The 16,050-nt window shown below is 38.4% G+C and overlaps 1 protein-coding gene across 26 annotated transcripts in view; it reads right to left on the bottom strand.

Moving 5' to 3' along the window:
- The window catches only part of LOC18436430 (DNA mismatch repair protein MutS, type 2), a 64,656-nt gene that overhangs the window by 44,195 nt on the left and 4,411 nt on the right, over window positions 1-16,050 (bottom strand). For 14 of the 26 annotated variants that reach the window (XR_016040678.1, XR_016040680.1, XR_016040679.1 and 11 more), the window contains 9 exons: window positions 13,122-13,172; window positions 12,345-12,401; window positions 12,178-12,260; window positions 11,732-11,855; window positions 10,292-10,351; window positions 7,434-7,676; window positions 5,373-5,456; window positions 5,064-5,211; window positions 4,271-4,398 (listed from right to left, as the gene is read on the bottom strand). Coding sequence is in view for 17 of the 26 variants with exons in the window: in XM_006846450.4 (XP_006846513.2) it covers window positions 4,271-4,398; window positions 5,064-5,211; window positions 5,373-5,456; window positions 7,434-7,676; window positions 10,292-10,351; window positions 11,732-11,855; window positions 12,178-12,260; window positions 12,345-12,401; window positions 13,122-13,172 (978 nt within the window). In the remaining 9 variants the exon portion in view is untranslated. Of the gene's footprint in view, window positions 1-4,270; window positions 4,399-5,063; window positions 5,212-5,372; window positions 5,457-7,433; window positions 7,677-10,291; window positions 10,352-11,731; window positions 11,856-12,177; window positions 12,261-12,344; window positions 12,402-13,121; window positions 13,178-16,050 lie in introns of all 26 variants that reach the window. The other 12 variants (XR_016040683.1, XR_016040684.1, XM_088846646.1 and 9 more) reach the window with 5 other exon arrangements.

The raw sequence follows: 16,050 nt of genomic DNA, 5'->3' as shown, positions 1-16,050 counted from the left end.
ATGAACATCAATCGCGACAAAAACATTGCCAAAACGCATCTAAAAAAAAACAGGGCCAAAACAGGTTCTTAGAAGCAAAATCAACTAATGAGACCATGTTGGTTGCACTCCTCTTCGCGAGCTAGCCCAAAATCATATAAGGTTTGCCAAAATCGGACATTCGGAAGTTCTAATGCTGCACTGTAACAGTGAGCAGCCATGCGAAGGGCTACACAAACCCGAGGTGACTGCACCTCAACAGTGCGGAATCAGGTGAACAAGCACTTACAAAAGTGTGGCCTCATGGGACACGGGTAGGTCGCAAAGTGTAAAGGTGCAGCTGTGGCCACAATCAAAATTTACAATCGTGGGTTCACATATGGACTTGGGGCCTCAAATGGGTGCTAGTACATGAGTCGTCCCATTTGCATGCTTTTCATATGTGCATGTCGCATGCATGACTGGCACGTGTGTGGATTGCTCTCTTTTTTTTGCCTATGGACCTAGTGGCCAATCCACACAGCTGGGCATGCACTCACAGGTTCACCTTATGAATACCGTGGTACGGTGAGACCACATGAAGTCATGTGGGGCCAACATGCCTGCACCCTATGCAAGTGGGCCACACCCGTGGGCTCACAATGTTGTTTGCGAACCACGATGGTCCACCACAGGACCACTAGGCGGGACCACCACATCCACCACTCTCACGTGACATGGAATACACCACACCCACACGAGCCGCGCGACCACGCACTATGGGTTGTGGTCCCTTGTAGTCGTCCCTCTATGAAACCCCAAGGGACCAAGGCTTCCAGTTTGCGCCCAACGCATGTTTTGGCATGCCCGTGCATCCAATGATTGAGTCATTTGCGACTGTGTATGCACGATGGACCCCGAATGGAACCAAACACCGTCGAGGGCCCACTACGTCCAAAAAATCTAGAAAAAACACAAACAAGAATGGAAAAAAATTCTGAAGAATGTATTTTTGTGCTTTCTCGCACTAAAGAGCACCGGTTATCAGATCCAAAGGCACTCAGAGAGAGAGAGAGAGAGGGGTATTTGTTTCTTGAGAGAGATGGAGTGGGGTACCTATTTCTATATTTTGAGAGATGGAGTGGGAATTTGTTTGCCTTGTTGTTGATGCGTAACCACCTAAACTTTGCTGATGTTGCTCCATATGTTTGCTCTGTAAGCTATAGACTTGTGCTAATTTAGTATCCTGTTGAGCAGATGTTATTTTCTGGTTCGCACCAGTTATCAGATTCACAGGCGGATTTTTATTATAACAGCTCTAATGTCAATGTTAGAAACTGGGATGAACCAATAAGGCAACAAAAACACAAAGATAATAGGATCACATAGAAAACACATACCTTTTCGGATCCTCCTGTGCAACTTACAAGAACTTTTTTTATTTTCTTGCTTGAGCGCAACTCCTTTGATTTGAGAGTTTGATGCTACAACTTCAAGCCCGCTCTCAATTAGTAGAACCAAGAGAACTGTACACAGTTCAAATCCCCGAGCCTGACTGATTGAAGTAGCTCAAAGAGATCTCCTGTTTTTGGTCTCTAGAAGTCTATGTGGGACTAGCTTTTTCAAGAGAGCGGAAGTGCTCTTACGGAAGAAGAGAAAATACCAAAAGGAGAGAGAAGAGAGAGAGAGAGAGAGAAAGAGAGAGAGAGGTACAATTTTGACTTGGACGCATACTTTTTCCATCTCTCTCAAATTCCCTTTTATTCAAGTGGCCCCCCGTTAAAGGGGTCAACTTCCTATGATTTCCCATTATCTTTTGGGATTTCTTACTTATCAACAAAATACCACATGTTGTCTCTCCTTATCTCATAAAGCATAAAGTCGAATAACATCAAAATTGCCCCCCTTACCGACGAGGGGCGGACCTCATCAAAAAACCTAACACTTATTGTTCTCCTTTTCCTTGGAGTCCCCTATACCCCTTATAATACATGAAGAATCTTCATAGAATGGGAAAATTTTGCTCGGCCAATCAAATTGGTAGGTACCCTTCTTGCGGTTGCTCAGGCCCCAAAGCTGGCCCCACTTTCCATCAAAAGTGATCTTACACATTAGGTTCTTAACCTCTCGACTACCCCACCTCTTTCCCTTGCTTCCTTGTTGCTTCTTCAGCTTCCCCTATTCTTGTCGGTCCATTCTTTTTTAGCATAATCCTTGAACACCTCAGGGATATTATCCACATGATCACTACCTCGTAAAAGCATCGCCTGCATCATGACCCCCACATGTGCTCTAGCTTAGTTGATTCTCTGTTTCGCAGAGCCTCTGGGCTTTCCTTCTCTCTGTCAAGATCAGGTGTCATTGCTAATTCCGTCATCAGAGGACTGATATGGACTTGCTAGATCTTCATCTTCCATTCAAAGTATACTTCTAATGGACTACAGTTCTAGGACAGTTCCAGGTCTCTGCAATCTCAAGACGGGAACATGACACTGTTAACTTCTTGAGAGGTGTGATGCACCTGACAGTCTGAGGGATCTGATGATTACCTATTCCTACGTAATAACCCCATTCACATGCCCTTTCATATGCATAATCTGGACACAGCAACCCCTTTTAGAGGAGATAACTGTGATCACCTCCAGTTACATCCATTGGGGCCACAAATAGCAAGATTTCAGAGTAATCTCCTCACCAAAGAAGATTAATCTGGCCACAGATCCCAGAGGTTCCATCACCGAAGAAGATTGCTCTGTAATCTCTGTGTTTTTTTTCGTTCATATATATATATTAACAAAACACATTTACACATCCACTTACTTCCTCTTCTAAAATCCCCAGAGTGTACTTCTCAGACACCTGAGATGGTACCCATTGATACCAAAGTAAGCCCCCAAGATCAGTGTTCTCCAGTTCTCTTGTGGTCTGTTTTGCACCTGCCTGTGTTAACTAATTTGGTGCCCATTCAGATTCTGCACCCACCCTCCCCCCTTCATTAACCTAGACTTTGCTTGCATTGTAATGGCAAACATCCTGAGATTGAGCATGGACTCCAAGCAAACGAGATGGGATGAGAGATCTTGGAGGTGGGGGGGCTATTTCCCTTCTTTTCCAGAAGGCTCTATGCAGATGTCAATATTACCTTCCGCTGATGCCCCTCATTCATCTCATTCCTCCATATGCGAGGTATTATCCAAGATAAATCTCCTAGCAATTGCATCTTCTGAAACTCAGGCTCTGCATGAGGTTTAGTTTTAAAGGCATTTTAAGTTTACATTTAATTCTTGCTCCTCAGACTTTGACATTCTTAGCTTTCCTCTCAAGAAACATGGAAATAACACGTATGACTTGTTTAAGCCTACCACTCCTCATTATACTTTATTAAAGACAAAGCCATTTCTTAAACATTGTAAGAGTTTGAGAAGTTGGATAATTCCTCCCAAATCAGTCTATATGGCAGATAAATAACCAAAGTGATGAAAGAGGAATATACTCAACCCCATTTCAACATGCAGGAGACCTCATATGGCCAATGAAACATTTTTTCAGGGCTCCATTATCTAAGAGTAATGTGGGGTACATTTGGATACTAGCACATTAGTTTTATTTCAGCAAGGTACGCTTATTTGCAAGAGGAACAAACTCTAGACCATCTCTACAACATTAGAACAACACCACTGATTCTAGTAGGGTTCCATGTGAGATATCTAATTTGCCCACGTAGGAATTTACCCATCCCTCCTGCCTTTCAAAGACATTTTTTCGCATGCACCTTTTCAAATAATTTTGTCCATGCACCCTTTTTTTCATTCTTCAAGTTAGTAATATTTCTTCTTTTTTAGGAAAGAGGTATGCTCAAATTTAAATAAGAGAAGAAATGAAAAAGTGAAAAATATAGAAAATTTCTCAATGAGGCCCACCCATAGAAAATGTTGTTGCATATGCATGCTTTAAAGTTTAAAAACACAGGATTTGACCCAAGAAGGGACCTGGTCCCAAGTCGACTCTAAGACATTGAGAACTTTTTGTGGGCACAATGTGTTCTAAATTGTCAGCACGAAAAAACCATCTCACACTACTCTGTCAATATAATGTTCATGAATCATATACTACAACCATAAAAAGCTGGGAGAGTCATTGATCCATACGGCTTTAGAAATAAAATTACAATATCCTTGAGTAAACTACTGATGATAAGATTTGTATCTATTCTTATCTTTTAAACCCCACCCACAATACACAGACGCACGAATGCACATGTACACACGCATGCGCACGCATGCACGCACACACACAGAGGGAATAGAATTACATGGATTTGCTTCAAGTGTCCAGAGAAGGTAGACAGGGATTGAGTTAAAGACTGTTCATCCCCTATATCAGCGAGAACAGAATCAAACCATGGGATTCGAGCTGGCTCTGATGCCAAAACATACAGACCTGACAATGTCAAGAAATTAAACAGTTACAGATCTTCGAGAAAGCTCGAAATGACAAACATAATATGAAATAAATTTGAAAAGTCCCAATATAGACAATTGCCACCATCTTGTTCAATGAGGTTCAAATTGTTCATCAAGTTCAAGAAGTGTTATATAAGCTTATTTTCAATTGTTAAAAGGAGAAAACCGTAAATTGAGATGCACCAAAAAGGTGGCACCATGTGTTTCAGTTCATATTTCATGATGCACAGCCAATTGCGATATACAGCCTTGAGGAATAATCGAATGGTTCAGTTACCTTGTTGGAAACTGTTTTTGCTTTAGACACAGCATAAATCCCCAAAAGAAAAAGAGGTGTGTTGCACAACCAGTTAAATAAGTGTAAGTGATATTGTTACAGTGTGTTCAAGTCTTTTTAAGTACAGAAGTTTACTCTTTTGTCCATATTCCTCTGAAATTGGGCCAGGGTCCAAACGTGAGGATCCTATAGTGCATATGTCAGTCTCACTGAATATAGTCATCAGTGAGTAACTCCACAAAAGTTTGGAAAATAACACAGGATACATTCACAACCCAGTACATAAATCACATTTTGCTGTATGATAACAATATAACAATTTTAAGTCATGTCAAAAAGCATAAAGCAAGAGCATACGAATTAACCTGCTTTTGCCATTAGTGAAGCTAGACCAATCGTCTTTAAACTAATAGTTTTCCCTCCTGTATTAGGGCCTGTTATGACCAGAACTTTGGTTTCTTTGTATACGAGAAAATCAACAGGGATAGGATGAGCAGCTTCTAATTCAGTGACCTGAAATGGTACAGAACAAAACCAAATCATCTTGTAGTATAGGTTCAATGTTTTACCACGGTTTTCCACATAGAGTCTTTCAAGTCTAAATAAAAGATACTATTATGTAGTAACTTAGTACAAGAATGAAAATCCATGAAGAACCAGAACAGATAAGCTACCCGTGATTTTAGGGACCTAAGAAGATCATCCAAATTCTCCTGGGATGTTATCTTCTCACTCTGAAATCTTCTCCGCCTAAGTTCCTAAGTATCAGTGTCAATTTATTAGCATGAACAACCAGCCAAGCATTCTAGGAAGCAATAACTCAAAAAGAAAATTCTCACATATGTCAATGACAGCAATAACACATATTAACATGAAACTCTGCATCATCAATATCATATGAATAAACCTTATCAATTGTAGCAAACAATTTAAAGAATAGACCATTCAACTAAAAGATATCTTTCTTTCTTCACAGAAAAATTGAAATATGGTTGAGAACAGTGACGATACCAAACGTGGAAATGGGCTGCATCACTTTATTGATCCAAGAGAGATTAAGAGGCTATCTTTGAAAATATTACCTCTGGATCAACCAAAGGAAATTGATAACCACTCCAGTCAAGTCCAAAATGGATTCAATGTCCAAAAAGTGTAGTAACATAAAATTTAATAATAAAAACGAATAACCAGCAGTTTGCACGATGAGCACAAGAAAGTATTGATAACCTATTGAAATGTAACTCAGAAAATTAAATGAGGATTTCAATCAAACTAGTCAAAAGATCCAGGCAGCCCCAAGGAATTTGGGGTCCTCATGACCTCAAAGATCCACAAAGGTCCTGAGATTCTAGGCATGACATACTTAACAGAAATTATGTAAAAGGAGAGTACATAGGAAAGACAATATTATTAGCATAGCATCACTTCAATATATGATATAATAAGCCTCTGACTGCTACAATACAATGGTATTACATGAAACATACAATATTATGATTGGCATCATTGACAAAATGATTCAAATGTTAAAAAGGCTTGTTATTCAAGACTTAGAAGTAAAAATTTCCCCTGTTACTTTGTGAAACGACCAAAAACCCCTAAACCATAAATGGTTAGGACAACCTTGATGAAGGGCCTATTTCCTCCCATAGGCATAGAGTGCAGGAAGGCACCTACAGTTTCCCATACACAGCAGCCCCATCCAATGTAGGGTTCACCTGCCTCACCTCTTCGTAGGGAACCACCTAGATGCCCAACGAGCCAACTTTGACCATAAATGATCTTACAGTTGTTGCTGCAGGTTTAACTTGAGACGACTGTGCAACAACTAAAAGTAAGAAAGTAAAAGAAAAAGTAAACACAAACTTTAAAACTAATAAACAAAAATACAAAGATGGTATTGCTACAGCTAAACAACTCAAATGAAGGAATTGACTCCAAGCATAGGTGGTCAAGGTGGCGGATGCCACAACATGACTTCTTGAGTTCCATTCCTATCACGGGTAGGGAACCCCTTCCCTACTGATCTACCCAAAAAATAAATAAATAAATAAATACAAAGATAGTGTCAACATAAACAAGTGGACCTCTAAACCATAACAGCCATGTAAAATTCCAAAAGGGATCTCCTCAATAATTTATTAGCAACAAATATACTATCATCAAACAAATGTTAAATAGATAAAATGCACACCCTTTAGCTGAAGCCTTAGCAACAATCTACAAAATGCACCTTGTGAGATTAGTTCATATAATAGCCAAGATAACAAGCAATACTTTCAAAAATTTGCCTAAATTATTATAGCCTTCTCTCTTGCTACAGATGTAAGCATGTCAATTAAATTCTTAGGACATCTCTGCACAACCCTCAAGGACTCTTATACTTTTCTTTGACAACCGAGGTCTCTTTTTGCTACTAGAATGACTGGTATAACCCATTATATAGTTGAGTTTATCAGTTGAAACTAAGCAACACAACATCTAAAAGGATTTGTCAACTCATTTTGTCCACATAAAGAGTCAATAAGCTGGATATGTGATGAGAATGCATTGTTGAAACTTGAAAGAATTAGAAGATATGTGTTTCAACCATTTATAAGGATTTCTTGGCCCAGAACTCCATCCAAGATATTCATGGAACTACGGATATCAGTATTCTCAACAATTTCAATTATTTCACAGATGCTAGGGATAATGCCACGGCAGCTTTAGAGAAAACCTCAAACGGTACTCACACCAGCAGCTTCATTGACATCCTTCTTTGCATTTTTTATTGACTCCTGGTGTTGATGCAGCAAAAGAGGATGATAGGCTTCCCGCAAATGGATTGTCCACTCTCTTCCATAAGAATAGGAAGAAGAAGTCCCACTAATACCATCTTGGGGAAAACTTTCAGAACAGTCACCCTTGGATTCCATGCAAAACAAATCAGGACATGTCCCTCCAAATGCAAGACTGTACTTTGCCCGAGCTGTGATCTATATTTCAAAAAGACAAAAGGATTAGCAGAAATTTATTAAAGAATGAAGCATCTTTAAGCACTTGCAGAAATCATCATATTAATTCCCAAAACAAAATGCAGAAATCATCATACTAATACCTGTTAACAAGAAAAATATCCCAAACATTAAAAAGGAATGCTAACTAAACACTATTTCCATTAGCCAAAAGATATTCTACTCCCTCAGTGGTATACTGTCCATTTACTGCCGCAGGTAAAACCTCACCGAGGATTAGTTTTATGACCCCAAATTTTGGGATATAACCCCTTTTTAACATATAGATTAACCTCAATAAAAAAATTCCTAATTACACACTCTACGCACTTGAAAAAATGCTTCAATATTGAATAGAAACCATCCAATTTTTAGAGGGTGAGATCTAAGTCCTAGAAAACTCAAATTTCAAAACCGACAATAAAATTTGAAACTCAAAAACTGGTACAGATCTTGCGGATCTTTGAAAACTTATATTTAGGGCGAAATGGACATACTAAATAATTTATTACAATACGCACTATTGTTAGAGCTTGAAATCTGGTTTTTTTTTTCAAACGTAATTTTCAAGCCAAGATGATCAATGTAAAGGTTTTCCAGTGATCAGTGTAATTTACTATTTTTTGGTTTTCACTTGTGGGGTTATATTGGGTTTCTAGTTTTATTTAGGGTTATTTTTGTCTTTTTTTGTTGCCAATATTTGAAGGGTAGAATTGCACGTTTTTTTTTTTTTGAAAGATGAGGGGTTAAGATCAAGGTTTCAAACAACGCTAGGCAGCCTGCCTAGCTCCTAGCGCCCAGGCGGGCGCCCAGAACCTTGGGCGCCCCTTAGTTTTTAAAAACTGAGAAATGCCTCACGTCCCTGGACGCCCACCCAAGTACATCCGCCTTGGGCTCCTTCCCAGGTACATCCGCCTGTGTAGGGCTGCCTAGGTCTAGGCGGGTAAATTTTTGGTCCAAGTCACCTAGGCGCCAGGCAGACCGTTTTTTAAAACATTGGTTAGGATTCGAGTAGTGTGCCAAAGGAAACAACTTAGATTTTCGATTTCTTTTCTTTTATAAATATGTAATTATTAGACTAGTAAGAAAGAGAAGAAGAGTTTATTTTGGATCTTGTGAAGAGATCTTTTGGGGTAAACTCCCTTGTAGACCTTAAGAGAAGGTATAATATCACATCCCTTATATTTAAATTTTTAGTTTCCTAATTTATTTAATTTCTTTCCCATCCTCCTTGCATTAGAGAGATAGATAGAGAGCAAGAGAGAAGGGCTTTAGCAAAGAATAGAGTGAAGAAGAAAGATTGGGCGACTAAAGTAGGGCTTCCCCATCTTTCCAAGAGCCTCAAACACCCCCCCGAGGTGGTCTATGGCTTTCCTTGCCTTTCCTAATGATGGGAAAGATAAGGAAAATTTTTGGACAAGCTTTTACCCAAACAAAAGGTCGAAATCCATAAACACTAGGAAAAGCTTGGAAAACTCACCATTTTCACTCCTTTTTCATTATCAAACGGCCCCTTCATGTGCCATCAGCACTAGAAAACACATTTATGAAATCAACTCACAAGAAAAACAACCTATAAATACAAGACCCCTCCTAGAAATGCAATAGTCAAGGGGCAAGATGGGCGTCAGAAAAAGAACATGATTTCTTTCTTATTACTATTACATAAACACAGTATGCAAACCCATGAGACAAATATCTCGCACCACAAGGTTATAATACGGTAGCATGAAGAGGATCTAGATAGTGGAAAGCTCAAGCAGTTTTAAGAGAAATGATTGAGAAACAAATGAGTATTGAAGAACTTGAGGACAACCAAGATAAATAAGATTTGGACCAGGACTAATGATTGCAAAGTTTCAACTCTCAAGCAAAGAACACTAGTGATAAGCACAATGTTACATTAGAGACCCCACCAAAGAGAAAAATGAGGAAAAGAAACCTGAATGATGTCAAATTGTCATGGTTTCCAAATAACACATGAAATAGGCAACTTGACATGGTTTCCAAATAAACTTTAAAAAACTTTGGAGGAAACTTTAAAACAACAAGGCTTTATAGCCTCATCATGGTCAGGAAAGAACCACTTGATCGCTTTCCAGTTAAACAAACTGATCAAACAACAAGACAATCATAGATCCCCATCATCTGCAGCATGGATGGTCAACAGTTAAGGAATCAAAGCAAGTGAAGTGGGTACTAAGAATCCGCTGCACTTAACTCCATAATAATACCACATTACCAAAGAATGCGACCAGCAACCATGGGATGCAGGTGTGACACCTAAAATAATATGACGGTTACATCTTGTGTGCCAAAAAAACTGTAAATTTTACAGTATAAAAACTCCATGGAAATTTCAGGACATAAAAGCAAGCCCAAATAACAAGAAGATCAATGATGAGAAACCAACACCATAAAGTAGGCAGTTGCAATTCAACATCTGTAAATGATAGTAGCTTCACTATTTTGTATTTCATCATGTTGCATCATTAACATTGAACCAATAAAAATGGCTTGGCAAGATTTTTCTTTTGGGTAATTGATATGCCAAGGTGATGATGTCAAGGAACATGAAATAATGTATTGCTACCTACCGCATCAAGCAGTATGATGCTTTCTAGCAAACTCCGAATGCCATCCAAACCATGTCTCATCTGTAAAGGACAAAAGAATCAATAATCAAATGAAAAGAACTACTGGGGGATTTTTTTCCTAATTTGCAAATTATCATTCATAAATGGGAAGTAGTGGTGCAGCCCCCCCCCCCCCCCCCCCCCCCCCCCCCCCTCTCCCTTCCAGAGGCCAAAAATTGGTTCTCCAGCTCGAGTTGTGTGAGGAAACAAGGAACCCAAATCATTCTTCTTCATTCCAAAAAACAGTATCCTCCAAACACCAAAAGATACCGAGTAAGGAAACCTCAAACCCTTCAACCCCAGCACCGACCCTTCCAAAAAAAAAAATATGGACCGTCCATTTGAGTGGACAACGAATCGAGGGGCTACGGGTTTTTCAGAGTTCCAAATGAAATCTTATTTGGAGGAGAATGATTTGGAGCCTACTAGTAGCTTTTTTGGGTTCTTCATATTTCAAAAGTGGCTTTTGAAGAGGGGAGACCATCATTACTAATATTTTCCCATATAAGTTTTTCTTTCCGGCTAGACCATTCTATAGTTTATATTATTTTTAGGAAAATAAACTTGGACCACTTCTAGATTGTGTTAATCATCCTTTCATAGGAGCCGCACTGGTTTTCCCTGTATGCTACTAATCTAGTATTCTAATTTTAGGTGCACACATGCACATGCACAAACACAGATAGTCACTAAAGTTCATCCATTAATATTGGAGACATGCAGATTTTAGCAAACCCAAATGTATATGTACATGCAATCCGCAACTCCTATGCTAAAGAAGGGCAGAACGCTAGCTCCTTTGAGGTCATGGATGAGGTGGACACACCCCGGCATGGCAGAATGCCATCTGAGCACGGATAAGGCAGATCAACCCTTTCATTTAGGGAATGGATCTGCCCCATTCATACTGAGAAGGAGCTTGGCCAGCCCTCCTGGCCATGGAGGGGCAAATTTGCTTCATCCATGGCCATGGAAAGCCTAGCTCTGCCCCCTCTTACATTGCACCCTTCTCTTGCATAGGAGGGCCACAGCTCCTTCATCTTCCAGTCCGACACCCAGCTATCAAGGGCGTTATGGTAGTGAAGATGGCGAGGAGAAAGAAAGGTTGTGATGGGTGGTGAAGGGAGATTTTGAAACCTATTAGGGGGGAAAAAAGACCAGACTGCCCATTTAAGTAGTCTAGAATGTCAAAATCAGTAGTACTTTATGTCACTATTCCATTTACATTATCATCATCAGCATCCAAGCCTTATCCCAATTATTAGGGGTCGGCAGTCACTATTCCGTTTACATACCTCTCTAGAATTCATTCATTGATTAGGGACCATCTAAATGTTAGAAAAACCCTATGTATGTGTGTGATTATTTATGAGCCTTTGTGTGTAGTATTTCCTTGTCAACCTTTTCAGATATCTTGGAAAGCACTTCTTGCTCAGCCTTTACTACCAATGCTTTTGCTTGAGCCAAATCATCATTTAAAGGAATAGCTGAGATTGGCTCCAGATAGCTATCAGCACCTGAACCACTGAAAACAGCAGTGGGAATTTCAAAACTGGGACAGGCATAAATGGAATACAAACGAAGGCTGAAACTTCCAAAGCAAATCACAACTACAAAAGTCAGACTCAGAAGCATATAATATTTTATCAAACAAACTTTGAGCCAGTAGGACATGGTATTCCAATTTCATGTCAGTTCATTACAGTATTCTCATTCGATAGGGATATTGCAACTAGTGAAGAGGGATAAAGAATGGATTAGAGATCATAATTTCTAAATGATATCCTTGTTTACAATATCAAAGGAAATGAAAACCACTAGAATACAGAGGCATATTAAGTTCTTACAGTGACAAAAGGAGTCCCTGGAAACTGGTCGGCTGATTGATATTGCCCTTTATGCACCATCTTCCGTCAATATTAATCATTTCCTAAAATATGAAATAACAATAGTCATAGTGGCCAAAAGAATAAGGAGTCAACCAAACACCAATAAGCTTCCAAAGTTGAGTTACCCGAGACGATGCTCCATTCATTTCATTCCTCAAAAGAGTGTCCATCAGCTCATGTAACTGAACAGATAAATATTAGACAAATTAATTAAAGCAACAAGAGTTACTAATGATAAATGCTGTTGCCATTTTTAACCAAACATCATTGCTGTAAATTAGTTAGACAAAGTTAAGATTAACAATAAGAACATTTAAACCAGAGCGATGGCCTAAAAATGACTCCTTAATACTTGTGGCAATGAAGCTCCCATGCAGACTCAAGTACAGAAAAGGGCAGAGTAAATGCCAAGCCTTATCCGAAAATTCAGATAATCAATCACCAAAATGGAGCTAGTCTATACATCACAAAAAAAAGTCCCATTATAACAAGGGAAAGTTTATTTAGAGCCTAGGCTCTAAACAATCAAATTGGAGCCTACCACAAAAATTTCACGAAAAAATGTTATTTTGATGCCTAAATATACTCAAATTGATAATCTCGACATCAAGATGGATGTACAATACATTTCAAGTTTTGAAAATTGTGTATTTAGTAACGCATTTTTGGACCGTCAATTTTCAAGATTTTCAAGTTTTCATAGATCTGTTGATCTACACTTATTTTTTAAGCTTTAAACTTTATGAATAAATATGAAAATAAATTTTAACGCTATCACAAAGATTTCCAGTATTAAAACCACATTTCTCGACACGAATTGAAGATAGGCTCTGATTTGATTGTTTAGAGCCTAGGTTCAATACAAACCGCACCCTTATAACAAATGCAAGTGCGATGTCTACCTTTCTCTCAAGCAAACGCACTTGATTACGAGACCGCCTCAAATCCGAACTCTGAACTAAAAGAAAAGCAATTATATTAGAGATAAAAACATAACAAAAGCAATGTCTTTAAAGTAAAGAAAGAAAAAACTCTCTCATACCGTTACCAAGAAGTTAGGCCAATTACCATCAAATGGTAAATAGAGGAAATAAATCCTCAATCCAATCACAGAATGCATACAGTTATTTGAAACAAACTATCCCAACTAAAGCAATAATACTCAGCAGTAATACAAGCCAAAGAAAACAAACTGAAAAATGAAAGTATCGCCAAAAGGAAAACAGATAGCTCATGCCTCAAGGATAACACACATAATGGAATAGATGTAGGAAGATGACCAGAGTTGATCAAGTACGCCCTAAGGGCCTCTTTGGGATGCCACATAGTTGTTTGGACAGCAATATAACAGCATTTCCACCTATGGTCAACAGGGCTGGGTTTATGCCATTTGGACCCCAACTAGAAAAGCAGCTTAGCACACAAATATCGACGATCTTGTGAGTGGCATGGAATTGAGTTATGGGATCACAATATTCACCATGAGTACACCAAGACAGACCCTAATTATCTAATGTAACTTTAGATACAACTTACAAGAAATATCACACTTGCATAGGGTTCAATCTGGCATCAGGGGCCCTCTCTAATGGGCATGATCTAGAGATATTCACATAGGGTGGGAGGTACAAAGCCCAAGGGCAGAGACCTTGCAATACTCACGAAAAAACTTTGCTAGAGGAGATTCTAAAAACGAATTTGATAGAAGTATCCCATCGACTATGGTCATGAAATGCAAAGTGCTGCCTATTTGAGACATTTTGCTGTTTATGGCTGCAAATGGTTAGAGGGACATCGATCCCCATTGTTATGGATCTCAATCCCCACCTCAAAGACCAAGATAACGAGCAAATTGATAATTTGCTTAATTTATAGCTAGCTAACTAACAATGCAACTAACTTCTAATTAATTGCATTGCTTGAGATTCCTACTTTAAAGAGTATATGCAGCCATAGACAATATGTACTCCATAAAATTGCGAGCAAGATCCCTAAAAGTTTAGAAGGTCATGATCAAGATCCGAAAAGGTTCGGATTGAGATCCCTAACACTTGGGGATCCTGATCCATAACATATGTATTCTATGTATCTCTCCTTACCATAGGGATCTTCTAGCCTTCCACAATCCCCTGGTACCGACGCCAACAAATATGGTCCAAACCATAGTTTATGGATTCGGGAACGAACCAAATCCAGGATTACGACCAACATCAGGACCACGGGATTGTGACAAGAAAAAAGCTCCCTAAGGTAGGGATTGTCGTCTGCACACCTTAAAATCCCAGGATCTCAATTTGAGTATGTGAAAGACCTCAATCCAAAGCTAATCCTGATTGAATGATAAATTACACAAGACCAAGCACCATCTAGTTGAAAATCAAGGCCCCTAAGAACAATTAATTAGTGTAGTACTAATACTATAATATACCACACTAGTATACAATACATACCAGTACACCATATAGCAATACTATGTTATATACTATATTCTACTGTGCTATTTTATTCAAATCTATTGTATACACCTATATAGTATATACTATTGTATATGGTATATGCTACTATACTATACCATAGTGCTAAACAATATTGCATTACTATACTTACTAATATATCAAACCATACTGCTATACTGTACTAAATTATACTTCACTGCTATACTAAACTATGACGTTAGGAAACCTAAATATTGTGTACCTTAGGACCTCAATCCCAAATAGGAAGGACTGAGATTCCAAAATTCAATAATCGCAGAGGAGCAAGATCCCCTTTCCAAGAACGCATGATCGGAATTCCATAGCAAAACTGCCCACTTGGTAGATTGAATTTAATGCCATCGCCATGTCATGGATTAGGCCCCAGAATTGACTCTAGAAACTTTTCAAGAAGCAGTATTAACTAGAACATAAACTTTGATTCTATATTAATTTAAATTTCCTCTCTGAGTGTGATTGCAAATTTACTAAAAAAGGGCATCAGGTCAGAACTCCTTAAGTGAACTCAAATCCAAATAAGGAACAACAAGGATATAATTCATCTAGGAATTCCATTTTCCGCAAACCAAAATACCATGGCAAGTGTTTGGATAAAAGATTTTATACAAAATATGAAATCAAGTTAAGAAGATTCTAGTGCAAATTAGAAAAGCCACCGTGGAAAAAGGAAGAGTAAAGGAGACAAACTACGAGGAGACTTCATTGTATTCTATAGTATCCTAACCAATCAGACTGAGAACATAAAAGAGAATATTAAACTATTAAAAAAGAGACTACTAAACTATTAAATAAAACAAGGATAACCAAGCAGATAGTTGAGAATAGACCAATCAAGAAATAAGGCTAAACCAACAAAACATCAAAAAAGTTACGGATTCCAACAAGTAGGGCAACAATTAAACAGAAGTTAGACGAATATAAAGCCATGAATTAGATTTGTTTTGCAGCCTACGTTGGTTTGAAAACCAAGGGCACTTCAAGAAGAAGACTCACTTCAGACGTCTTTTTAAATAATGTAAGTGGAGAATAATGAGAAAGATAAAAAACTAACCAACCAATAAAAAGTATAACACAGCAATATTTAAAAACAGCCATCCACAAACAAAATTCCATCACAAAAGTAAAAAGCATGCTTCAACATCCAGCAGAACTTAGGAGATGGGACTCACTCATGATCAAAACCAAGTTGTTTAGTGACTTGGCAAGCCAATTCAATAACTTTCGCTTGAAAATACTAAAATTTTTAAAATAACTGCTGAAAGCAAAAACTACTTGCGCTAATTGATTGTTCAACAGTATAGGTCATGCATGATTATTACTTAACTAAAGTATATTG

This window comes from Amborella trichopoda, chromosome 9 (assembly GCF_054954075.1).
Source record: "Amborella trichopoda isolate Santa Cruz 75 chromosome 9, AtrichopodaSantaCruz75HAP2 v2.0, whole genome shotgun sequence".
NCBI lineage: Eukaryota > Viridiplantae > Streptophyta > Magnoliopsida > Amborellales > Amborellaceae > Amborella > Amborella trichopoda.
Note: the sequence above shows the minus strand (reverse complement) of the source record. Positions and strands in the feature narration are given on the sequence as shown.